At 41.1% G+C, this 26152-nt stretch overlaps 1 protein-coding gene across 1 annotated transcript in view; it reads right to left on the minus strand.

The window, feature by feature from the left end:
• The window catches only part of C2H10orf67 (chromosome 2 C10orf67 homolog), a 112534-nt gene that overhangs the window by 39257 nt on the left and 47125 nt on the right, over positions 1 to 26152 (minus strand). The window contains exons 5-8 of the mRNA XM_065871796.1: positions 21311 to 21466; positions 14781 to 14928; positions 13617 to 13675; positions 3662 to 3727 (exon numbers count right to left, since the gene is read on the minus strand). Of these exons, the coding sequence (XP_065727868.1) occupies positions 3662 to 3727; positions 13617 to 13675; positions 14781 to 14928; positions 21311 to 21466 (429 nt within the window). The remainder of the gene's footprint in view (positions 1 to 3661; positions 3728 to 13616; positions 13676 to 14780; positions 14929 to 21310; positions 21467 to 26152) is intronic.

Genomic DNA, 26152 nt, shown 5'->3' on the forward strand with positions numbered 1-26152 from the left:
AGCAATCCTGAGAAAGAAGAATAAAGCTGGAGGAATCATACTTCCTGATTTCAAACTGTATTATAAACCTATAGAGTCAAAACAGTATGGTACTAGCATTAAAAACAGAGACATAGACCAATGGAACAGAATCAAGAATATGGTCAACTAATATTTGACATGGCAGCCAAGAATACTCAATGGAGAAAAGACAGTCTCTTCAATAAATGGTGATGGGAAAATTGAACAGTCACATATAAAAGAATGAAACTAGACCCCTATCTTACACCACTCATAAAATTAACCCAGAATGGATGAGGGACTTAAATGTAAGACAGGAAACCATAAAACTAGACGAAAACATAGGGAAAAAGCTTCTTGACATGGGTCTTGACAATGATTTTTTTTTTGGATATGACACCTAAAGCACAAGTAACAAAATAAAAAATAAACAATTTGGGACTGCATCAAACTAAAAAACTTCTGCACAGCAAAAGAAATAATCAACAAAATGAAAAGGCAACCTACAGAATGGGAGAAAATATATGGAAATCATATATGTGATAAGGGGTTAATATCCAAAATACATAATGATCTCATAAAACTCAACAGCAAAACCCCAAATAATCCAATTAAAAAATGGGCAGATGATCTGAGTAGACATTTTTCCAAAGAAGATGTTCAAATGGCCAACAGGTACATGAAAAGGTGCTCAACATCATTAATCCCCGGGAAAATACAAATCAAAACCACAATGAGAGATCACCTCCCACTTGTTAGAATGGGTTGTCACTGAAAAGACAAGAGGTAACAAGTGTTGTCAAGGATGTGGAGAAAAAGGAACCCTTGTGCACTTGTTGGTGGGAATGTAAATTGGTGCAGCCGGTATGTAAAACAATACACAGGTTTCTCAAAAAATTAAAAATGGAACTACCATATGATTCCACTTTTGGGTATTTATCCAAAGGAATCAAAACACTATCTTGAAAAGATATATGCATCCCATGTTCGTTGAAGCGTTATTTACAATAGCCAAGACATGAAAGCAACCTGAAAGTCCATCAATGGATGAATGGATAAAGATGTGGTATATTTATACAATGGAATATGATTCAGCCATAAAAAAGAAGGCAATCTTGCCATTTGAGACAACATGGATGGACCTGGAGGGCATTATGCTAAGTGAAATAAGTCAGATAGACAAAGACAAATACTGTGTGATCTCATATATGTGGAATCTTAAAAAACAACAACAATAATAACAAAAAACTCATGGATACAGAAAACAGGTTGGTGGTTGCCTGAGGCAGGGGGTAGAGGTGGGACCAAAATGGGTGAAGGTGGTCAAAAGGTACAAACTTCCAGTTATAAGATAAGTAAGTCCTGGGGACGTAATGTACAGCACAGTGACTATAGTTAACAACACTGTATTGTATATTTGAAAGCTGCTAAGAGACTAAATCTTAAAAGTTCCCATGATACGAAAAAAATTATGACGGGCATTCCCTGGAGGTCCAATGGTTAGGAATCCACGCTTTCACTGCCGCAAGCTGGGTTGCACAGCCAAAAGGAAAAAGAAAAAAACTGTGTAACTTCACGTGATGATGGGTATTAAGTAACTAGACATATTGTGGTGATGATTTTGCAATATATGCATGTATCAAATCAATCATTATGCTGTATACCTGAAACTAATACGATGTTATATGGCAATTATATCTCAATTTGACCAAAAAAAAAAAAAAAAAAAAAAAGGATAAATGAAAGCCACCAAGCATAGGAATCACAGAAAGATTCAAAATTATTTCATATGCTTCTCCTAAAACTAACTAAGGGTACATCGTTCCATACTTTCTTGCTTACCTATACTTACTGATCCTGCCTTTTTACTACAACCTCTTTGACTTTTTAAACTAGGCTCTTAATAGGCCAGAAAATAAACTGTATTGAAAACAGTAATAGACACGCATGGAACAAAAACCCTTCAGGGAGCACGTCTTTTAATTTTTACAAAGTGACTCTGGTCAACCCCACCTTCTTCCACTCCTCCATCTGGCCACAATCACAAATCTCCATTTCTGGAAAAAAGCACTGTAGCAACAAAGAAAGCCCTAATAGCCACAAAGCCAGCCTCCCTTCCAAGTGAATAACAGAATCCCTTGGTGGGGGGAAGGGGGTGCCAAATAGTGATCTTGTTGGGCCCAAAGTTATGCCATGGAAGCCCAGTCCTAAGCAGAACCTTAAGTACACTCCTTCTACTGAAAATATGAGCCTCCAGACCAGCTCTGAACACGCTGAAGGCTCTTGTGCTGTCGCGAGGTTTGCGACGCAAGATCTTGCTGCTTGGCAACAAGCGTGGCGCTCAACTTCTAAACAGCAAAATAAAACATGATTGGTTCCCCATGGGCAATATAATAGCACCAGTTAACCGCTTACAGTTCAAATAGAGCGGCAAAGTAATTCACAAACTGTGTAGTCCGTTCCTAGCATTGGCACGAACTCACTGATGGAGTAGTTTAATTTCTTCTCTGATACTGCTAACAAACTGACAGTTTAACATCTGCTTCCCACTCTATAAAAACACTTTGTATTTTAATGACAATGTGCACATTTAGTTGTTTGTTTTCAGAAGCAACTCCTGGACTGGGGGGAATGACAGAAGAGGAAGGGGGTGGGGCAGAAATCGACCACGTATACTCAGTTCATGGAGATGACTTTTATACGCCAGGGGTTTAAAAGTAAAGAGTTCAAAATAACACATTTGTTAACACATGGTTTCTGTGGATAGCTAACCATAATTTTTTTCCTGGCCTGCATTCCCAAGTTGGTTTCATAGAAGGCTTTATTGTAGTCCCAGAGCATTGTTTTGCATTAATTTCTATGACAAGGCACCCAAAACACATGGTGCTGAGAGTAACAAAACAGTTAGGGAAACAGTCATGACTTGGCACAAAGTGTGACAAGCTGTAAAAAAGGGAATGTTTCAATATCTGAAGTGGTGTTGATTTCCTATGAACAACCTTTTCTCTTCTAAACAGTATCATATTCTTTTCAAGCACATTTAGAACGCAAGTCAAGCTGTGTTTTATTTTTGATTATAATAAACACAGTTTACTGTAACAAAGACATAGTAGTGGTGATCAGTTGAAAGCCAAAGTACGACACCATGAGCTGGACGGGGGGTGAAGTCGGGGAGCCTGGGGGGGGGGCGGGCGGGTAGTCAACTGATAAAATAAAAGACCAGCCGTCTGGAAAGTTCGCTTAAAAGAACATAAAAAGGCAGTGTTTTCTTATGAGACTAACACAGAATGCCAAAATATCTGGCTGGGCTCTTTTTTGTTGTCACTTATGGCAATTTGTAACTAAAAATAGTAAATCCTTCAAAATACTGGGCTCTCATATTTGTTTTTTTTAATCCCTATAATAAAATACAAAAATTTTGTACACTGCTTTAAATTGTAATACTCTTTCTTGTATAAGACTCTTCTACATAGTAAGTATATTTATTAAAGAACTACTCAAATTGTTTTCTCCAAAACAATCATTTAAAAATCTTTATAATTACGCATACATTTAGATTATGGATAAAGGTGAAATGAAGAGTTACAAATAAAGTTTATAAAACTTTCATGATTAAGTTCCTGGATTCAAATTTATTAAGAAATAATGTAAATCCCCTTACCATTTCTTGCACTAATGATTTTTCAAAATCAAGCTCACATAGTAATTTGTCTCTGCCATTGATTAGCTGAAAGAGAGGAATATTACATTTTGATTAGAGGTAAGAAAACACTCAAGAGTCCTCCTCAGTGAAATCTAGTGAAACATTTTGATTCTAAATGTGAGAAAAATGGATCCCAATATGATCAAAGCAAAAATCAAATGTCCATAGATTACCATGTAATAATGATATACTACTATATAATTATTTTTATTATATAAGCAAGCAAAACATACATAAAAATGCCAATTTATTTACAACCTTTCTCACCCTACCCCCCAAAAATGTGACTCAATGTCTAATAAAGCAAGTCCTACTCTATCAAAAAGAGCAATTTTGCTTTACTTATTATATGAACAATTTCTCTTATTTTAGGTTTTGGTGCTATATTTATACGCATATCAAGCCATATTCATAACAATTGAAAATAGCCATCAAAGCATATACTGCAGGGCCTTTGTACCAACTTGACTTGCTTCAGTATTTTATTTTTTATAAATTTATTTTACTTTATTTATTTTTGGCTGCGTTGGGTCTTCACTGCTGCGCGCGTGCTTTCTCTAGTTGCGGTGAGCGGGGCCTACTCTTCGTTGCAGTGCGTGGGCTTCTCACTGTGGTGGCTTCTCTTGTTGCAGAGAACAGGGTGCATGGGCTTCAGTAGTTGCAGCACGCAGGCTCAGTAGTTGTGGCTCATGGGCTCTAGAGCACAGGCTCAGTAGTTGTGGCACATGGGCTTAGTTGCTCCGTGGCATGTGGGATCTTCCTGGACCAGGGCTCGAACCTGTGTCCTCTGCATTGGCAGGTGGATTCTCAACCACTGCGCCACCAGGGAAGTCCCGCCTCAGTATTCTAAATGATCATTTGCAATTTGCATGTAGTATATACACTGACAAAATTCAACCCTTGGTTTTGACATCCATTCAATTCAATTAATTCATATATTCATTAATTTAATAAACATGTATGGAACACCTTTCAGATGCCAGACATTTTGTTCGGCTGTGGAGGTAAGGAAATGAAGTTAAACAGATCCCTTCCCTGGAGCACCTACAGTATGCTAGGAGAGCAATGTGAACAAAATAACTGTAACACATAAGAAAAAAGGTTAGTAAGTCAAATCTTCAGGTAGTCGAAAAGCATAAAAATCCACATAACCTGGCAACCGTAATTATAACAAGTTCTGCTATACCCGGTGTTAATGGCAAAGAAGGGCCATTTGGCAAGGGTCTTGAAGGATCTGCAGAAGTTCAACAAGTTGGAGGAAGAGAAAATGGCAATAAAAACAGCAAAGTAACCACAGAGAAGCCTGGAGTAATGGAGGAACTGGAAAAAGTTTGGTGTTTGTGGACCCAGGGTGCATAGAGACAGGAACGGCAGGAAATGAAGGGAGACAGAGATTCAGGGTGATATTATGAGGGGGTTTGTTCACCTCAATTAGGAGTGGAGGGCAGACTGGTGTAAAGTGCAGAATAGGGGTTGGTTCAAATCAGAGCTCCGCTGCTTACTAGCTGTGTGGGTAAATTAATTCTATGCTTTAGGTCTTCGTTGTCTCATCTATAAAATTAGGATAATTAAACCTACTTTGAAGAGTTCTTCTGAAAAGAATTTGAGACAGCAAATGTGAAAGTGCTTAGCTGCTCCCAGCACATAAAAAATCACCCAGAACATTTTAAGGTAGCCTGATTTTATGCTGAAGGCAATGGGAAGCCACTGAAGGTTTTAGCACGTAAGATTAGGGTATTAATAACCATAGCAGGGGTGTGGAAGCTAGATTTGAAGGGGATGAGAGTGGAGACAGGAAAATGAAGTAGGAATCTATGGAAATGATGGGGCCTCAACTAAGTCTGTGACAATGTTGTTGCAGAGAAAGGGGATGGGGGTAAATTTTGGAAGGAATGTCTACAGACCTAATGACCAACTAGATATAAGGTATGAAGGAGAGAGTAGATGGGAATTCCCTGGACTCCATGCTTTCACTGCCGAGGGCCAGAGTTCAATCCCTGGTTGGGGAACTAAGATCCCACAAGCCGTGCCATGTGGCATGGCCAGAAAAAAAAAAAAAGGAGAAAGAAGAGAAGGACCCTAGATTTGTCAGTTGGTCCTCTGGGATAGATGCCAATGTCATTCATTTAAGTGGGGAACACAGCGAAGTCCAGATTTGAGGAGTAATGAGTTCAAAATTTGACACTGAATTTGATGGAACATGTAAAGCATTTTTTTTTAGCAAATATTTTTGAGAGCTAATATAAAGGTAATAAAGGAGAGATACAGTTCTTGACCTCCAGGGAGCAAATAGTCCCAGGTATGCGGGGGCACAGAGGAAGCCCCTAATTACCATAGGGGACAGAAGGGGACTGTCAAAGAAGTCTTCCCAGTGCATGTAACATGGAAATTGAGGGTGAGGACAGAGTTAATATTACAGATGTGGTGTTCAGGGAAAACATGAAACAGAGGGAAGGTTCAGAAGTCATTTGTAACCAGACGTGTCAGTTATGGGAGAGTCTGAAGTCAGCCAGAGAGAAAACAAAGACCAAGGATAAAGAGAATTCCCAAGAAGAGCATTCAAGTGAAAGATGGAGGAGGAGGAACCATTGACAGATACTGCTTAGGAAGGTGTGAGGGAGTGAGCAAAACATCAGAAGCAAGCATTGCTGCAGAGGGCATCTCTGACATGGGGCATAGTCCTGCCACAGAGAGTAAAAGATTCAAGAAGGAATGAGACTAAAAAGGATTGAGGGCAAGATGAACCTCATGGTGACCTTACCAACAGGAAAAACTAGCAACAGGGGTGTGAAGAAGGGGCTAGTAGATACAGGTTTCTTTTAGTTGATATTTGAAGAAGAGTGAATGGTAATTACTTCAGGGGTGATCAGGGTCAAGGGACACCACCCAGAATGATGGCTTGGCTATGTCTGTAGGCCAGAGGGAAATGCTTAAAGGCATGTGAGAGAGTGAGAGGGAGAGAGAGAGAGGCTGATGAAGAAAGGTCCCAGAAGAAGAAGGAAGCTTGTGAAAATGACTATACTACCCAAAGCAATCTACAGATTTAATGCAATACCTATCAAATTACCAATGGCATTTTTCACAGAACTAGAACAAAAAAATCTTAAAATTTGTATGGAGACACAAAAGACCCCGAATAGCCAGAGCAATCTTGAGAAAATAAATGGAGCTGGAGGAATCAGACTCCCTGACTTCAGACTATACTACAAAGCTACAGTAATCAAGACAATATGGCACTGGCATAAAAACAGAAATATAGAACAATGGAACAGGACAGAGAGCCCAGAGATAAACCCATGCACCTATGGTCAACTAATCTATGACAAAGGAGGCAACGACATACAATGGAGAAAAGACAGTTTCTTCAATAAGTGGTGCTGGGAAAATTGGACAACTACATGTAAAAGAATGAAATTAGAACACTCCCTAACACCATACACAAAAATAAACTCAAAATGGATTCGAGACCTAAATGTAAGACCAGACACTATAAAACTCTTAGAGGAAAACATAGGAAGAACACTCTTTGAATAAATCACAGCAAGATCTTTTTTGACCCACCTCCTAGAGTAAGGGAAATAAAAACAAAAATAAACAAATGGGATCTAATGAAACTTAAAAGCTTTTGCACAGCAAAGGAAACCATAAACAAGACAAAAAGACAACCCTCAGAATGGGAGAAAATATTTGCAAATGAATCAATGGACAAAGGATTAATCTCTAAAATATACAAACAGATCATGCAGCTCAATATCAAAAAAACAAAGAACTCAATCAAAAAATGGGCAGAAGACCTAAATAGACATTTCTCCAAAGAAGACATACAGATGGCCAAGAGGCACATGAAAAGCTACTCAACATCACTAACTATTAGAGAAAGGCAAATCAAAACTACAATGAGGTATCACCTCACACTAGTTAGAACGGGCATCATCAGAAATTCTACAAACAATAAATGCTGGAGACGGTGTGGAAAAGGGAACCCTCTTGCACTGCTGGTGGGAATGTAAATTGATACAGCCACTATGGAGACAGTATGGAGGTTCCTTAAAAAACAAAAAATAGAATTACCATATGACCCAGCAATCCCACTACTGGACATATACCCAGAGAAAACCATAATTCAAAAAGACACCTGCACCCCAATGTTCATTGCAGCACTATTTACAATAGCTAGGTTATGGAAGCAACCTGTCCAGCCACAAATGGATAAAGAAGTTGTAGTACATATTATATACAATGGAATATTACTCAGCCATAAAAAGGAACGGAATTGGGTCATTTGTAAAGATGTGGATGGACTCAGAGACTGCCATACAGGGTGAAGTAAGAAAGAGAAAAACAAATATTGTATGTTAATGCATATATGTGGAATCTAGAAAAATGGTACATATGAACCAGTTTGCAAGGCAGAAATAGAGAACAGAAGTAGAGAACAAACGTGTGGACACCAAGGGGGAGAAGGGGGGTGGTGGGATGAATTGGGAGATTGGGATTGACATATATATACTAATATGTATAAAACAGATAACTAATGAGAACCTGCTGTATAGCACATGGAACTCCACTTCGCTGTACAGTAGAAAGTAACACAACATTGTAAAACAATTATACCCCCCAAAAAAATAAGTCAAAAAAAAAAAGGAGGAGGAAGAGATGGAGTCAGGCAAATGGGTGGAAGGATGGGTCAAGGCAAAGAAGAATGTCCCCTCTTCTGATGAGAAGGAGTAAAGGTGAGGCTAGGTAAGCTAAGTGACAGGGTGAGCAAGAGAGTGGAGAGGAGGAAAAAAAATCCAGGAGTCCGCTATGTTGTCTGTGAATTAGGGAACTGCGAGGAGGAATGGAATATGGAGCTGGGGAAAGTAGTAATGATGGAAAGAGCGGCAGTGGGTGGTTAGAAACGGTGCTAATTACAGATACAAATGACTACCTATAAAATAGATAAACAACAAGGTCCTACTGTAGAGCAAAGGGAACTGTATTCAATATCCTGTGATAAACCGTAATGGAAAAGAAAATGAAAAATAATATATATGTATATATATAACTGAATCACTTTGCTATACACCTGAAACTAATATAGCATTGTAAACCAACTGTATTTCAGTCAATCAGTCAATAAGTTTTTTTTTTTTTAAGGATGCTAATTAGATCCAAGGGAAAGGATGGGTAGAGGGAGGGCATAGCACCTAAAGGCAAGGATCAGCTTGTCTCCAATGGCACAGCTCAATCCCTGAGCAGGGCCGGGGAACAGTGGGTACTGGTTACATGAGAGCCTCAGAAAGGGAGGTGGTGGTGTAGTTGAAGATGTGAAAGGCTGAACAGCGGGTTTAGAAAAGTAAAGGAATGAGAAGTGGAAGGAAAGGAAAAGATTTTGTGTTGAGTCTTATACCTTGGTCTGAAAAGAAGTGTCATTAAGTTTCCAATGGGCATCAATTACTGGCGAACACCAAGGCCATTGGCCCCAACCCTTCCTGCCTCCGCAGATGTCTCTCAGCAATGATCTCTTCTCTCTGTTGTACTTTTACTCTCTCATTCTTCTTTCCATCGACATCATTTAAAAATACTCTAGTTTCATCTTTTAAAAAATTCCTTCCTGCAGCCGCAAGGCACAGGGATATTAGCTCGGTGCTTTGTGACAGCCTGGAGGGGTGGGATAGGGAGAGTGGGAGGCAGGGAGACGCAAGAGGGAAGACATATGGGAACATGTGTATATGTATAACTGATTCACTTTGTTATAAAGCAGAAACTAACACACCATTGTAAAGCAATTATACCCCAATAAAGATGTTTAAAAAAAAAAAAATTCCTTCCTCAACCCCATGTCCCCCTCCAACTACTCCCCGACCTCTCCCTGGCCATCCGCAGCCAAACTTCTAGAAAGTTGCACATGCCCACTGTCTCCATGTCTGCATTCACCCCCCATTCTCAACTGCTTCCACGTTCCAGTAAATGACCCTCATTAATTACCAGGATCATTTTACTTGCCAAAGCTAATTGTCCAATCCTCCCTTTTTAGCCTTTTGCACACCTGGCCTCCGGGCAGCACTGGGCACGCGGAATGAGTCCTTTCTCTTTGAAACTCTTGCCTGGCTTCTGTGATAGCCACTCTCTCTCCTGCTTTCCCCCTGCTCTACCTCTGTTGTCATTTTCATTTGAATGTCAGTCTTCACTTCTCTCTGCTTAATCTCTCCGGCCTTCAACCTTCTTAGAGACCATAGCTTTTATTGCCTAACCATCTCTTGAATTCATCCATCCCCTTCATCCCCGTGTCACCGCCCTCTTTCTGTTTCAGGACTTTATATTTCCCCTAGTTACAGACACGCAGGCTCAGCAGCCATGGCTCACGGCCCTAGCCGCTCCGCGGCATGTGGGATCTTCCCGGACCGAGGCACAAACCCGTGTCCCCTGCATCGGCAGGTGGACTCTCAACCACTGCGCCACCAGGGAAGCCCTATACAAGAAATCTTTTAACTGGCCTCTCTGGCTCTGGATTTTCCTCCCTCACGTTCACCGTTTTTCTGAAACACGAATTCGATCCTGCCCCCAACGTTCAAAGCTCCCCATCCGTTCAGAAGGCAACTCAAACCCCTTGGAATAACAACACTCCTCCATGATGTGCCCTGCTTCTCACCACCCCTGTTCCCACACCTCCTTCCGGCCAGAGCAAGTCATGTGCCCTCTCCCTTCTTTTGTTCTGGCTCATCCACCTCCCCTTCACCCTTTCCTGCTAACGCTGACCTTGCTTCCAGGAGTCACCTCGGTGCCCTCCCCTCCAGCCTTCCCCGATCCTTTACAGTCCAGGCTGGCTGTGCGACCACCTGCCCCCACGGCAAGCAACGCTGCCCTGCTTCCTGACACTGATCACACCTGGGCTATAATCTCTGACGACTGTCCCCTCTCAGAAGGAAATTCATATTTACAAATTTATAAATTCATGTATTCAGCCACAGGTGGGACACAGATTCAGCTGTCATTTGATTATTAAAATTTAAGCATAAAAGCTACCGAATCCCATAATTGACAGCATTTAGCCCATGGAGACGGCAAAAGGTCAGCCTACCCAAATTCCATCCCATTTTCAACTTGTTTTTAATTGCATCCTGGACTGAAAAGGGGAACACGTGGCTTATCCAGAGTCTTCTGAGCTGCCCCTTTCTTCTCTTCCGGTTCTGTTTACTCCTCCCTCACACCCCAGACTCCCCGCTCTTCCTGCCCCAACACAAATTCTCACCACGTGGTCTCACCAGATCCCACCTCCTGCTCTAGCCATAGCAAATCACAGAGTTCCACGGGCGTAGCTTACACTTTATGCATTCACACGCTGTATGCAGCTCTTCCGCCCTCCTACCCACCTGGAAAAATCACTTCAAGCGAAGGAGTGTGAGATAGGTGTGGAAGAATAGGTGAAGCCTTTTTCTAAAACCTTCCAGGTAAAGCCAGGCATCTCTTCTCTATGTACGTACTTCTATTACAGTCCCTATCACCCTGCCCTATGGTTTTTGTCTCTCCCTCCAGACTTGATCTCCCCCACAGCAAGGCTGCATGTGTGTATGTGTGTATATAACACTTTTGTATCTCAGCAGTGCCTGGCACTAAAAGGCATCTGATGAACATGGCTGAATTAATTGATTTAGTGGAGGACATTGGAAACAAACCGGTAAATATCAGCTGTCATTTTGTTCAACAACTCCTGATCTGCTTTCCAACTGACAAAGCACTTTGACGTACATTATCTCATTCTGTCCACACAGTAAGCCTGTGAGACTCAGGAAGGAGGATGAGGAACCAGCCCAAGTGGCCATAGTGTCAGAAATGGAACAGGAACCCTGATCAATACCAAATTATACCTACACTCATCTGGGTAGAGGCCCAGTGCATATAAAGAAAAAAGAGAAAAGAAAAGAGACAGGATAAAAAAAAGATGATCAAACAAACTATGGATTTGCTATATTTGTCTAGAACAGAGCTGTTGAATAAAAATATAATGTGAGTCTTATATATACTTTTAAACTTTACAGTTTATAGTTGAACGTATAGCCTTGTTAAAAAGGTGAAAGAAACAGGTGAAATTAATTTTAATAATATATTTTGTTTATCCCAATAGCTATTCAAAATAGTATCATTTAAATGGGCAATAATCCACATTAAAAATCATGAGTGAGATATTTCACATTTCTTACGGTTACCTAAGTCTTTGAAACCCAGCGTGTATTTTTCGCTTAGAGCACATCTCAATTCGGGGGCTAAAATTTCATGGGAGATACTTGATCTGCATTTAGATTTCATAAAATTTACAAATAGAAAGGTAGATTCACATATTCAAGTTTTTCAAAATATACATAAAAGTTTTTCAGTAACTGAAACAAATATCAGCATTTTTATACTGAAATTTTAAAATTAAACAACTTAAAATTCAGCTTCTCAGTTGCACTAGACACAAGTGTTCAGCAACCACCCACGGCTGGTGGCTACCATGGGGCACTGCGGCTCTAGAAAGCTGAGGCAGCATTTAATCGAAATACTTAAACCCACAGAGGGTCTAACCAGCCACTCAGGGGGGATGTTTCTTTCTAACTAATGGCTTAACGGTGAGAGTTTCTGCTTTAATTTCCTTGAACTGCCCCCAGAGAAGAGTAGGCTCGTCTGACTCATCTTTCCCAGAGACAGTACTGACTGAGTAGTTTAAGAAACATTTACATAAACGGAGATGGTTCCCTTGCAGGTTATTAAGCGAAACTAGAAAGCTGAGATTTCTTTTTTAACCTTAGAATTTGATGCCAAGAAAGTTAAACTTGTCAGTTCTGTAGACTCTTGTTATCTCTGTAAGAATGGCATTTGCACCCTCATCACTGAAAATAGGATGAAGCACAAGAAAACGACATCATGTTGTGAGAACCTGTGATGGATTCAGTGATCACAGAAGACATCTCCCAGTGCTGACCGATCATGGTATACATTTGTTTACAAAACAGTTCTTGGAAGTCATTTTATCTAAAACCTAAGAATACCCAGAGCTGCAAAATCAGGTTGAAACCTGAATCTAAGTCACCTGAGCTCTGGATATGAGGCTAGTGTGCCTGAGGAACTGCATTTTTAATCTTATCTAATTTTACTTAATTTTTATTTAAAAATTAATACTCGATTCAGTTCACGGAAAACCTTTATGTTTATTTGGAATAATCGAGGATGTAAATCCACGTTTCGTCTATAAATTTTATGAACTCTAACTACATTCTTATTCTCTGAGTCACTCAAAGAGTATTTTTATTTTTAAGTGCGCCGGCACGGTGCTGAGCGCTGGGAAGAGATCAGAGACCGAAAGATAGTACTGTCTCTGGGTTGTGGGGTCTTCGGCAAGGCAGACTGACCGTCACAGAAAAGGGTTTTGAGAGCTAAGAAAGCACAAAGCAGGAGCCCCTGACCTGGGTGTGGAGGGCAGGAACTGCCGCGGTCCTGCGACATTTGATGCCCCAGGAAATCTTGATCTTCATGCTATCAAAAGAATTTCCTGCTCTAAATACAGATTTCCTGGATATACAAACCCAGTTCATTCATATACAGAAAAATGAACATAAACCAACAACTGATCTGAAAATAAGGCTGCTCATTTTTAATAATATCATTTTTCCACAAGCACATCTTCGGACTCCCTGTGTCATATGCTTTTTCAGTTCTTACAGTCAAAAAGGTAGATACTCAGTTATCCCAAATAAAAGAAAACATGAATTTGTTTTCAAGATGGAATCCTTTTTCATGACTAAAGAAATAATCCTGAGTAACGGGCGAGATTAAATACAGAAACCGCCTTTTCTCTACATCATAAGGCAAGGGGGACACAGGGTTATTTCACCAATTATGCTGATATTTCCATTGAAAAGAGTCATTCATCAATGCAAAAAAGTTACAGTACCTTTTGAATGGTTTTATGATCCTTTTCTGCCATCTCTTTCAGACTTATAATTTCATCTTCTGTAAACAAAAGGAGAGAGAGGCCAAGCATGAAATTACAAGCTTATGGCCCTGTATTCAATCTGCCTGCTTCAGGGCAGGCTGTACACTGCTGGCAGGCATGGTGGACGCAAGTCCTAGCAGGACTGTGACCTTCACAACTGCCCTTGACATTCACAGCCTTCTTCCTGCTGTTCAGATGGCTGGTCAGATAGGGATTAAGAACTAAGTTCAAGATCCAAGTGTGGCTGAGGGTTGAAAGCTTTTCATCGATACTAGCAAGAGATATTTTTGCTGTTAGTCACAGCCAATACAAACGGCTTTAGCAGGTGGTACTTTATGACTCAGTAAGAACTACCGAAACCTGAAAAAGCATTACTATACCACATCAGAAGAGAAACGAAACTACACTGACGTGGTATAATTTTACATTCAAGGAATATTGTCCTATATCTGATTTTATCAATGTTTTGCTGTAAATTTTGAATTGCCTACTCATAGCTTTTCATACTGCAGATTAAGGATGTCATTGTGTGACTAACATAAATACAAAGATAGCAGTACATGTCAAGACTTTAAAGCAATCTAACTTGGTGATTTAAATGCAATATTTACCAATGTTTATAGATATAAAAAAGAGGGTATAAAGTCTACAAATGGAAATTTGTACTTAACATTTGTACCAAAAATTGAAGATAATGTAGTAAGTAGTAGCATATTTTTCTGAAGGGCCAACTCTGTTTCTCCACAAAGCACACCCCAATATGTACGCTTAAATATTAAAATGTTATAAATTTTAGATAATTAAGCACATGAAACAGAAATCAGCACAAGTTTCTATTTGTTTATAATATTTCTAAGTGATATAGAATACTGATTAGCACATTTTTTTCAGAGGCCAATGCTTGGCTTAGAAAACAACCACCCTGAGTTAAAAAGGCATGGCTAGGGGAGTATGACCAATTTCTGTCTCAAGAAAAGAATGAAAATGAAAAGTGGCTAGCGAACTGATGTTTTAAACGTAGGTAACCAAACAAACATATGTTTGGAAAAGGCAAGCATGGCTATGAATTTTATAAAGTGTCCAATGTACAGAGTTTTCTCAAAAATGACTTTAAAATGTTACCTAATACTAAATTTTCTTTCAGATTGAGTTTGATTTCTTCTTCAAGTTCTGAAATGACTTGAAGCAGTCTCTCATTTTCCACTTTGTACTCCAAATTTTCCTTTTCCAGAGCTGTTCTTAGAGGGCTGCCGTCTTTGATAAAAGAGTCCTGAAAGATGGAGAATTCCATATTTCTAAGCAGGGAGCCAAGGATTTAAATATGCAACACAAGACAATACAGATACAGAAGAGCTATCATATAATTTTCTGAATTCTATTACACACTTATAATATGAATAGTAAAAAGGAAGGAGACTAAATAGAGCTTGCTGGGAGAAAGGCTGCAGTACATTCTGTACAAAGACCACAGCACATGGGGACAGTTTATTGACAGGAATAATGCATATCATACTGTTTGTGTGCCCTCATCATTCAGGTCAATTCATTATGGAGGCAGCTGGGGCCCCTCCACCCACACTTCCCTCTGTGTGTGTCTGAAGTGCTGTCCGCCCGTAACCAGGCAGGCTGGGGAGACCGCGGATGGGCAGCAGCCGGGGGGGTGGGGGTGGGAGGATGGGGGGGAGGGCAGCAGCGCCGGGGGGGGGCGGGGCAAAGCGCACGGCTAAGGAGGGGGGCTTGTCGCCTTTGTGGCATTCCCCAGTGTCAGTGCTGCCAGTGTCATGAGGAGCACATCACATGTCAAAGTGGTGACGTTTTCAGGCTGGGAGCCGCATGGAGTCCATCAGGCACACGGATAACCACACAGTTGGTTTTCTGCTTGGTGAAGGAGCCACCCAGAGGCAATTCATATTCTGAACATTAACGTGGCTTTGCATGCCTGTCACACTGGGACTGTGCAGGCGTTTAATGCTATTGAGGACTTCGGTTTAAATCTCTATGCAAACAGTGATTACCTTGTAAGAAGGTTTCAGGATAACTTACAACAAAAGACTTTAAAGTTATAGTTTTAGTAAAGCAAACTCATTTACATTTTTATTATGTGCGTCTTTTGTTTAAATCTTGCCACGTCCATTATGGGAGAAGCTTTTTCTTACGCAGTAGAAGCTTATGGGGACAGCTAGTCTTCTTTTCTTCTTCTTCTTCTTGTTTGTTTCAAAGCTTTTGAAAATATCTGAATATGCTTGCTTATGGCTGTCTAGATTTTATTGCCGCGCTTTTTTTTTTGAATTAAGATGTAATGAATTGGAGAAGCTGGTGCAGAACTTTATACTTCATGATGATACAGTATTAAACTGATTATGCAATCTCAAAATATTAAACAGCATGTTTGAAAGTCATTGTATTGTTACACTAAAAGAGAGAAGCGTCTACATGCCTTCCTTCAAAATTAATATAGACACTAGAAATACTTTTGAACTTTAAATTAATCTTCAGGTGAATTATAAGCTATTCTTTTTGTAGCAATGCCATGATTGCAAATACACAAGAATAAATTCTCCTCTCAGAAACAAAACCATTCCTCCCAATATAACTGGTGTCCCTTTGAAACTATACTTTGATTTAACTTTAGAGGTATCTGAAAGTAAATTATTAAAAATGTTTTCCTCTGTGGTCATAATGGTTCAAAAGAAAAATAAGTGGGTACAATGTTTTATAGTACATGAATAAATCCTTGAAAAACAAGTGACTTACTAATGAAGTTAGTTATATCAGAGTTAATATTTAAAATAATGTTAAGTTTTGCACTAAGCCCAATTATGAATCTTCATGATTTTGAGTCACCATTCCATTTAAATTATTTAACCCCAATTCATTCTTAACTAACAAATCTAATAGCTAATAAACAACACTGTTTTCTTAATAAAGAATCCCAGTCATTAATTTCTTGTCCCACATGGTTCAACTTGAGAACATCACAGAATGTATTTATAGACTAAAAAAGCTTTCTTAAAGACAAACAACATTTGCCTTAATAGGCTTAAGCATACATTTCCTAACAGTGGCAGAAAATGAACATCCACTGTGGATTACGTGAGCACTCATTATTATAAACTAAACGAGAACTATTTGAATTAATCAGATGAAGTGTAAAATTTACCAGTGGTAGCAGCTAACACCTAAGTGCGTTTTCTAAAAATCTGGTAGAAAAGCAGGCAACAAGGAAACGCGTCCAACTCGAGGGGTTTTTTTCTCCACAAATCCATCGACAGCCCCTGTTCCTGAAAGGTTAACCTTTAGCTCTGTCCCCACCATCTGTCAGCTGCAGGAACTGCAAGTAATTAACTATTCAGATTCTCACAGCAATGAGGACACTCATTAGCAAAATGAACAAAGGGATAGTTCTGGGCGGCTACGGTCATCTGTTACACTCTGAGTGGCAGGTTTTGTGGTGGTGTTCCTTCTACCATCTGCCCACACCACTAGCTTTGGCTCACTTAAACCATGAGACTTCTTTAAAACAAACTGCATTAACAAACCGAAGTTAAGAAGGATGGAGATCATTAAAAGGTGGTTAACTGGGCTTCCCTGGTGGCGCAGTGGTTGACAGTCCGCCTGCCGATGCAGGGGTCACGGGTTCGTGCCCCGGTCCGGGAAGATCCCACATGCCGCGGAGCGGCTGGGCCCGTGAGCCACGGCCGCTGAGCCTGCGCGTCCGGAGCCTGTACTCCGCAACGGGAGAGGCCACAACAGTGAGAGGTCCGCGTACCGCAAAAAAAAAAAAAAAAAAGGTGGTTAACTAGTTAAAGCTATTAAAAGCCACATTATAGCCTAAGACAGCCTGTGTGTGATCCACAGTCACTCTGGAAATTTAAATTTATAAAGTAACTTGCCAGTTTAGAGTTTTTCTATCGTGTAGTGAAAGCTAGGACTTCAAGTGGTGGCTTACATTGGTCTATTTCTCTTGTGAGCCAAGATGTGCAGTATCACTGTTCCCAGGTTTCAGAATCCCAAACTGAGTCATGAAAGAATCGTTTCTGAAAACAGGTGTACTCCAGAGCCTTGACACTCAAAATGTGGTCCAAGGACCAGGAGCCTCAGCATCACCTGGGAGCTTTTTGAAAATGCAGAATCTCCAGCCCCAGCCCAGAATCTGTATCTTAACAAGAGCTGCAGGTGACCCATACACACAAGAACACAATAAAGGCTGAGAAGCACCGTTTGGAGCACCGCAGGTGCCTTCCCAGCAGTCTCCCTTCTGCCATATTGGCGTCTCAATCCTGCAGGCTCCACGTACAGTACTTGGACATCTCAATTTGAGGCTGCAGGTGGAGTGGGCTTCTGCTGCATGCCCATGATGCATGACAGTCACGGAGACGAGCAGGTGCTTTCCCAGTGAGTGACAACCAAAAGCGGCACACTGGGGCAGTGTAGCCCTGCAGAGCTGCCACTTTTGAATGACAGTTCTGTTTCAGAACTGTCAGCAACAAATAGTTACATTCACCTATTGGTGGGGGTGAGGGGATGTGGGTGTGATAGTTGCATAGATCATCCATGTTGGGTAAGAAAGAAAAATGAAAAATCTTTTCAAAACAATTCCAATTGCACTGAAAGCACATATGCATGTGCCTGGGCACACAGACACACAGGCACACATACCTCAACAGGCTAGTTTCTTTAGCAATTCTCAAGTGGATTTATCAGCGTACTGCATGGCAACCTGATAACTACAGCAGTGTGCCATTAAGTCATTGCAGGTTTTTACAGAACCTGAAAAGACACTCAGCCCTTGAATGTAGTTGGTCTGGGGTCGGGGTGGGAGTGGGGGTGGGAATTCAACATTAAGGGTGTTCTGACCTGGAGAGATGAGGCTTCTGGAACTTGAAGAGATTCTTTTTTCTGATTTCCATTTTGTCATAAATATAAGTTAAACTAGCTGTTTATTAAACCTTCCCTTTCCTATCATATTCTTAGATTTCATTCTACAACAGTCCTAGAGAGGGATTATGACTATTAACTATAGAGCGATTTATATAATTGGACTATGAGAAAGAACTAGAGCGTTTCCTTACTGTTTATTCAGTTTGCTTATTTCAAGCTTTTTACAAGTTTTTTCCATTGCTGCATTGAAAATTTCTAAATTGTTTCTCCAAATTCGGTTTTCCAAATCTAGTTTCAGATACTTGCTGTCGCAAGTTTTTTTACACCACTAGAGGGAGCAGTCGTATTAGATGAAATTTCAAATTTAAAAGGTAAATCACCTAGAACTTGAGTGGCATGGAGCTCTAGGAAAGCTAGTTCTTAGAGGATCTTTAAAAAGAAAATTTCAGATGTTTATTTTATATAACCCGTGATCTGCTTTTGCAGTGTTCATGTCCGTCCTCCCAAATGTACACTAGCCCTGCTCTGCGCTGTCCTCAGTCAGCCTGGCGCTTTGCTGGGGTCCTAAGAAGCTGGGAAAAATGTATATACCCAGTTCATCAGAAGTCTCACTTTCCTCAAATCTTAAGGTGTTTACAGAAAGACTGATGTGGTGTCCTTGGGGACAAACTACAGTGAAACAGCCAAGGTCTTCAGGATGCCACCCGAGCCAGAGAACGCCTTCTTATACAAGAGCGGGGTGCAGCCTGCCACTTTCTGTGGTCCTCACCAAGCCCCACCCACCCTCATCCCCTATACTCAGGCCATCCAGACAGACCAGTTAACGGGCTGAGGACACTCAGAGGTGTAAACACGCCAAGAAAGACCTCATGTTTTACCGGAAGAAGCTCAATTACCGAATTGGGATGTTCTCAGCAGTGCATCTCATGGAATGTAAACCAGATGGTCATGAGGACTTGTGTATTTCCTCATAATGATAACTAGAATTTATATGCACGTCTTTCTTCAAAGAACTCACGGCATTTCACATCCACTACAACAGGTATCCTCCTCATAACTCTGTTGGCTAGGCAGGTATCACCTCCCATTTCACAAATGGGAAACAAATGGATCAAAATTGCCTTGCTAACTGATGCTGGACATCGGTAGCCAAGTCAGGATTAAAAGCCAAAACTGTTAGTCTTTTTTTAACCTTTTCTATTAAATTATTTTCTCCAAAAAATAAGAGTAAATGTAGATCTAAGACAAGAAAAGTAAATGCAAAAATTGGATGTGCCTCTCCCTCCAAGGCAACCAGAACATGTACAAAGAAATAATATTCAATTTTATTAGGTCTATGATAATAATCCTTAATACCACATTGCTTAGAAGATGCTCTGGTTTTTTTAGAATATAGAGAATTCTAATAGATTAAATAAAGCACTCCTTCCCCAGTTCGTAAATAAAGTCCTTTAGAATGGCGCAAGTTCAATTTCTTATCTTTTCTAACTTTGGGGTTTTAAGTAAGAATTCTAGTGTGGGACTTAGATAAACCAAGGACTGCACTTAAAGGGCCCAGCAACCCGCAAGTGTTTCTTCCTAGTGTTAACACTTTGATGTATAACTTCTCAGGCTTCTTCCATACATATATATGCATGTGTCGATATTTATGCATATCTATACACAGGTATTAATATACACTATATATTAATTATAACATACATTATAATGATATACCTATAGACCATAATACCATAATCATAATCTATTATAATAATATAATGTGTATATATATATATATATATATATATAGAGAGAGAGAGAGAGAGAGAGAGAGAGAGAGAGAGAGAGCAACTTTAATTCTTCCTCTATACAGAGGATAAAACTCCTCCCTCCTCACGCGGGCCTTTGGGTTCAGCTGGACCTCGGTTCTCATGCCACGTCAGCATTTACCAGCTGTGCCCGGGGTGTAAGTCAGCTTCCTTATCAGTAAACTGCGCTGTGATGTGAGGAGGTAACCTTGCCAGTTGACACTCAACAGGTTGTGATTCTCTGGCCTCCCTGCTTGCCTCTCCTACTCAAACAATCCACTTCTTGCTCCTAGAACCTAACACGAAAACCCCTCTGTGGCTCTGCGCTGTGGTTGGGCAGTACAGCCGGCAGCTCAGAGCTGATCTGAGATGAAAATAAACTCGCCTCTAGGGTCCACACTTTCCAGATCCTTCACTTTCACCTCCTTGACAGGCAGCTAAGCTCTCCTTTCTGCTTCCTCTCTCTTCGCATTTTTTGTTCTGTCAGTGCTCTGAGCAGTAAAGCAGCTCCTGGCTCCTACTGCAAAGGGGAGAAGAGGGCAAAAACCCTCTGAGAATTTTCCTTCTTGACATTTCTACTTAAGGTCATCCTGTTCCAAGTTGGTTTCTTGGAAGCCTCTGCCTTGAGATTGTTTTGTGTCTTTCAAATTATCTGGACTGCAAAAAAGGTGGGACTCTTCCGAATTAAAACAAAAATCTCTTTACATTTCTTCTAGGGTGGGGAAATTTCTGTAGTGGGAGATAGGTTATTTTATTTCTATTACAAATAAAAATTGAGAACAATTATATTGCTCCTATTTATAATTATTATGGGTTTTCTAGAATATGGTGTCGAGCACAAAAGGGTTGGACCGGCTTATGTTGTGGAGAGATACCCAAGATACATGCATTGTAATCCCTTTATTCCGACCCCAAGCTTTTAGACAGTTGCAACTTCATTTATATGTATTAAAATAAATTACTCTTTGCTGTGAAACTTACAACTTCTTGAGATCCAAATTCTTCATATTGGTCCAGTTCTTCTCTTAATTCCTTAATGAGTTCTTCTTTCTCCTTCAGTTTTTTTAACAAAATATTCATTTTGACGGTCACTGCGTCATGCACAGGTGTCTTCTCTTCTTCCACCTCAAAGAATTGCTGGGGGGAAAAAGCAGCATTAAAAGTCAGACACTGTGCTAGCACCAGCAGAAACCATTTCATGTTTTATTCAAGCTCCTGTCTTGTAAAGTTATTTTATTTTTGCAACTTGCACACAAGTTTTAGTAAACAGCTATGCTTATATTGAACAATACACTAAAGTGTCATGGTATACGGCACATATTGTTCTATGAGACAAAGCATGAGTCTGACTGCGTCAGCCATGCCGGTAACAATAATAATAATAGGAAATCCACATCATGATCGTGAATGTCCTATCGCAATCTTCCTCTAGAAAGGAAGCCAGCAAAAATTCTGACTATGTAAGAAAGGAAATGCACTTCAGCGGTGCAACTAATTCCCTCGGTGGTTTGGAATGGAGATGTGAACAAAAGAAGAACCATTTCTTGACAGCCTATTTTAAGCATTGAGGTGCTAACCTATTTGCAGCCATTACTCTGAAGAATTGTATCACAAGACCAAAACAAGGAAAAATGCTTTAAAAATGATGCCGTGCTTTACTGCCGACATATAAAAATCTCATTTTCAACACAGACATGCAAAAGCATTTTGTCCATTTTGGACTCTGTGAATTACAGAGTGAATTACAGCATCTGTGAATTACAGAAGAATTATTTTATTTTTGTCATTTGTTTGTTACTAATGTTTGGACACATGGACATACAGGAAATATAGTAAAACCTAACCATATCTGCTATTATATTTCAAAGAGTTAGATTTACAAACTAAAATTGTTCTAATGTTATACGATGAACACCGGCAGACTGAGAAGAATAATAATACATCGAGGTAGCATTAAGAGTCAAGCTAAGGGCATAACACTGACACAGTCTACACCACACTAATGAAAAACATCAGTAAGTGAATATGCAGTAGAATTAAAAAGAGTGAAAACAGAACAATCCATATGACAATATTAGCTTTTTAATTGGGAGATTTTAAAGAACAGCACTGAGTATGTAGATCTATTTTTCACATCTACTCTGTTTATGTCTACAGTTCAAACGCTCTGCAGAGACTAAGACAGTTACCCCACTGGTGCTCTGGGTGTGACAGGGCAGCTCCAATCCAACAGGTCTGAGCGGAGGTTCCCCATCTTCACTCTCCTCCTTTCTACCTCCCCCATTTATAACAGCAGCCCAAGCCAGAAACCGATTTTCTGTCATTTTAAGGACCCCCTCCCCCCTCACCTCACCAAATCCGTTCAACCCACCCCTAAATCACTCCCGAGCCCACCCTCCCCTTCCCTGTTCCCCCGTCTTCACGTTACCACCAAATCCGGGGTCCGCTCGCCCGCACGCAGCAAAGCCGATCTACTGACACCGGGTTGCGGTGCCGTGTGTTTATTGTAAGGTGCCAAGCCGGGAGTCCGGGACAGCTAATGCTCAAAAAACCCGAACTCCCTGATGGGATTCAGCAAAATATTTTTAAAGGCCAGGTGAGGGAAGGGAGCCCAGGATGTGCGATCAGCTCGTGCACCATTCTCAGAGTGGCTGACGGTGAGGTAGCGGGGGTGGGGTGGGGGGTGTCACAGGGGTTAATATTATTAGTCCTTAGGCTCCAGGAGGCCTGGGGGCTGGGTGCTCACGGTCATCAAGTGGTTAACGTCTTCCATTTGGTGGAGGTTTTAGCATCTGTGAAACAACTCAGGAAATGTGCATCAGATAATGTTATCTGGGTACTTCAGAGAGGAGCTATAGCAGGGGACCTGGGGGAGGGCTCTGTCCCGGGAATGCCCCCTAGGGTCCTGCTCAGTTACAGTCAGAGTCCTTGTCTTCACCTGGACTATTGTACTAGCCCTTAACTCACCTCCCTGACTCTTCTTTTGTCCTCTCCAACCAATCTCCACCCTGTGGCCAAACCGATCTTTCTAAAATGCAACTCTCCCCGTCCCCATAGGCTAAAGTCCAGATCCCTTAGCACAATGGACAAAATGGTACCCCTGTTGCTCTGCCGCTGGCTGACCTGGCCCCTGACTCGTGCCAGCCTGCTGTCCCCTTGCCTCGCCAGACTGGGCATTTAATCAGTGCTGATACTCAGCCGGCGATTTCTCAGCAGCACTGTGGGACCACAGGTCTCCATGCACTTGGAATTTCTAGGCCACCTAATAAGCTCTTACTTGTCAATCTCCTGAATGGCATTAGAATAGGTTAGCCTGCGCCTGAGGACCAGCTCTGTCACTTAGTAGCTTTGTGAGCTTGAACACGTTTCTCAAATCCCCTGTGTCTCAGTTTTATCATCTGTAAAATGGGACAAACAGTAACACTACCTGAATTGTTGTGAGAATTAAATAAGATGGTGCATGTAAACAATTTTGGACAGTGTTTACAGCACCGTCAGCTCCCAGTATTATATCTTAGCGTTTATTATTGTTGTTACTGTTTGTCATCCAAACCCAGATGTCACCTGCTCTGGGAAGCCTTAGCATCCCTCCCCTGCCCACCTGCCTTCCACTGCTCTGTTCTTTCTATATCTTATAAACATTCTTCTTGGGTCCATTTGTTTATTACTTGTTTTTTGCTCACTAATTTTTATGTTCTGAATAGGATGGATTTATTTGTCCTCCTAAAAAAATAGCAAAACAAAGATGCTCCTGACAAGCTGGCCAAGTCATCTCCTTTATAACACAACACAAACGACCTCTGGGAGCTCATTTAAAATCCCACTAGGAACTGGGCTGAGATGCTGCACACACATGGCATCGCTGGGGCCAACCTGCCTTCGGGATGCACTTGTCCCCTCTGGACGTCAGGGCAGCGGGGGCCACAGTTCGTTGGAAGAAAAAGAGTTTCACTTTTGACATTTCATAAAGTAATCGTAAGGCCCAAATACATTGGATTCATTTCTCTTCATCTCCAGGAATGTTTCTGATGTTTTACTAGCGTTTATTGAATGAGCTGGGCTCAAGAGGAGGTGAGCAGAAAGCAGGGTTTTGTTTTCACCACCCCTTCAAATCTGATATCCTGTCTCATGTTTCAATCTCTTAGAAGAACTCTTGGGAAAGCGCCATGACTTTTTTTTTAACTCTTAGATAGCAACAAAAACACAGAAAGAAAGAAAAAGAAAGAGAGAGAGAGAGAGAGAGGAAGAAAGAAAGAAAGAAAGAAAAGAAAGAAAGAAAGAAAGAAGAAAGAAAGAAGAAAGAGGGAAAGAAGAGAGGAAGGGAGGAAGGAAGGAAAGAAAGAAGGAAGGGCCCCCCCAAAGTTAAAAACCCCAAAACTCAAATCCCCAAATTCCAATCCAGCTGACTCTTACCCATCAAAGCACCTGACCTTTCCCAGTCCCAGCCTCCCTTACACTAGCAGCCTGCAGGGGAGGAGAGGGCTTGAGCCTGGCTTCCTTTTCTAGTATCCAGAGATTTGGTCAAACACCAGCCTAGATGTTGCTGTGAAGGTATTTCTTATGTGAGGTTAACATTTAAATGAAGAGACTTTGAGTAAAGCAGATTATCCTCCACACTGTGGGTGGGCCTCATCCAATCAGCTTGAAGGCCTTCAGAGAAAGACTGAGATTCCCAGAGGAAGAGGGAATTCTATCTGCAGAGTGTCTTCAGACTGAGCTGTAACATCAGTTCTTCCCTGGGTCTCCAGCCTGCCAGCCTACTTTTCAGATTTCAGAATTGCCAGCCTCTGGGACCACAGAAGCCAATTCCTTAAATCTCCATCTTTCCCTCCCCCTCTCTCTCTCCACACACCCTACTGGTTCTCTTTCTCTGGAGAATCCTAATATCTACATCGAAAGAACATACATTCACACAATGCCTCCCACTCCAGCTCTGCACCACAGCGTTTATTACGTATGGCTCGTCTCCTTTCCATACCTTCTCTGGCAGTTAAGAACTGGTGCCCATGGTGCTTGAGGCACTGACATCTGCTCCATCCTCCCTCTCTTCATGTAACCGATCTTCTGACCACACTGCACCCTGAGAGCTTGGCTCTGATGCAGGGCACAGGGAGCGGAAGGAGGCAGGAGTGTGTCTTTGGTGTTTTAATTCACGAGGGCAGGAACATTTTATTTTGGACTTTAATTCTTTTCTTACAAGAAAATTTAATATTTAATTTTTCCTTTGGCAGTCGAAAGTAGGGGGTTAATATTCAAATCTGTTGATTTGACATAACTGTTGGCTTTTTATTATTAGAATAATTTTATGATGCTATTTGACCTCATGGGCAAAACGTCTTGACAGACAATATTGGTCAACACAGCTGGATGTAATCTGGGGTGAGAAACAGACCAGGAAGTAAATTCTCAGTAGGGGATACAAAGTGACCTTGGAGTTTAATGTAAATGATGCACTCTTCTAACCCGATGCTGAGTCTTCTGGGTCACCAGCAGTCTCGGGATCCCCAGAGGAGCGGTGGTTGGTATTGGGGGGGCTGCATCATGAAGGTGGGAGCAGGGCTTTCCTCTCCCCCAAGGCTCAGACCCACGCCTAGTTTATCACAGGCTAAACAGTTAAGTTTAATGTATTAAGAGAAGAAGAAAAACCCAGGGAATGTTGTTTCCTTCCATGTGGAGTGACATCCTCCATCGATTATCTGATTAAGACCTTGGAAGAAGGAACTTGGTCACATCTTGGCCATCCCCTCCCCCTTGCCCTTCTCTTTGGGGAGCAGATGCTCTGCTCTGGCAGGAAGAGACCTCCTCAGCCCACTGCTGCCTGTG

This window comes from Phocoena phocoena, chromosome 2 (assembly GCF_963924675.1).
Source record: "Phocoena phocoena chromosome 2, mPhoPho1.1, whole genome shotgun sequence".
In the NCBI taxonomy this organism is placed as follows: domain Eukaryota; kingdom Metazoa; phylum Chordata; class Mammalia; order Artiodactyla; family Phocoenidae; genus Phocoena; species Phocoena phocoena.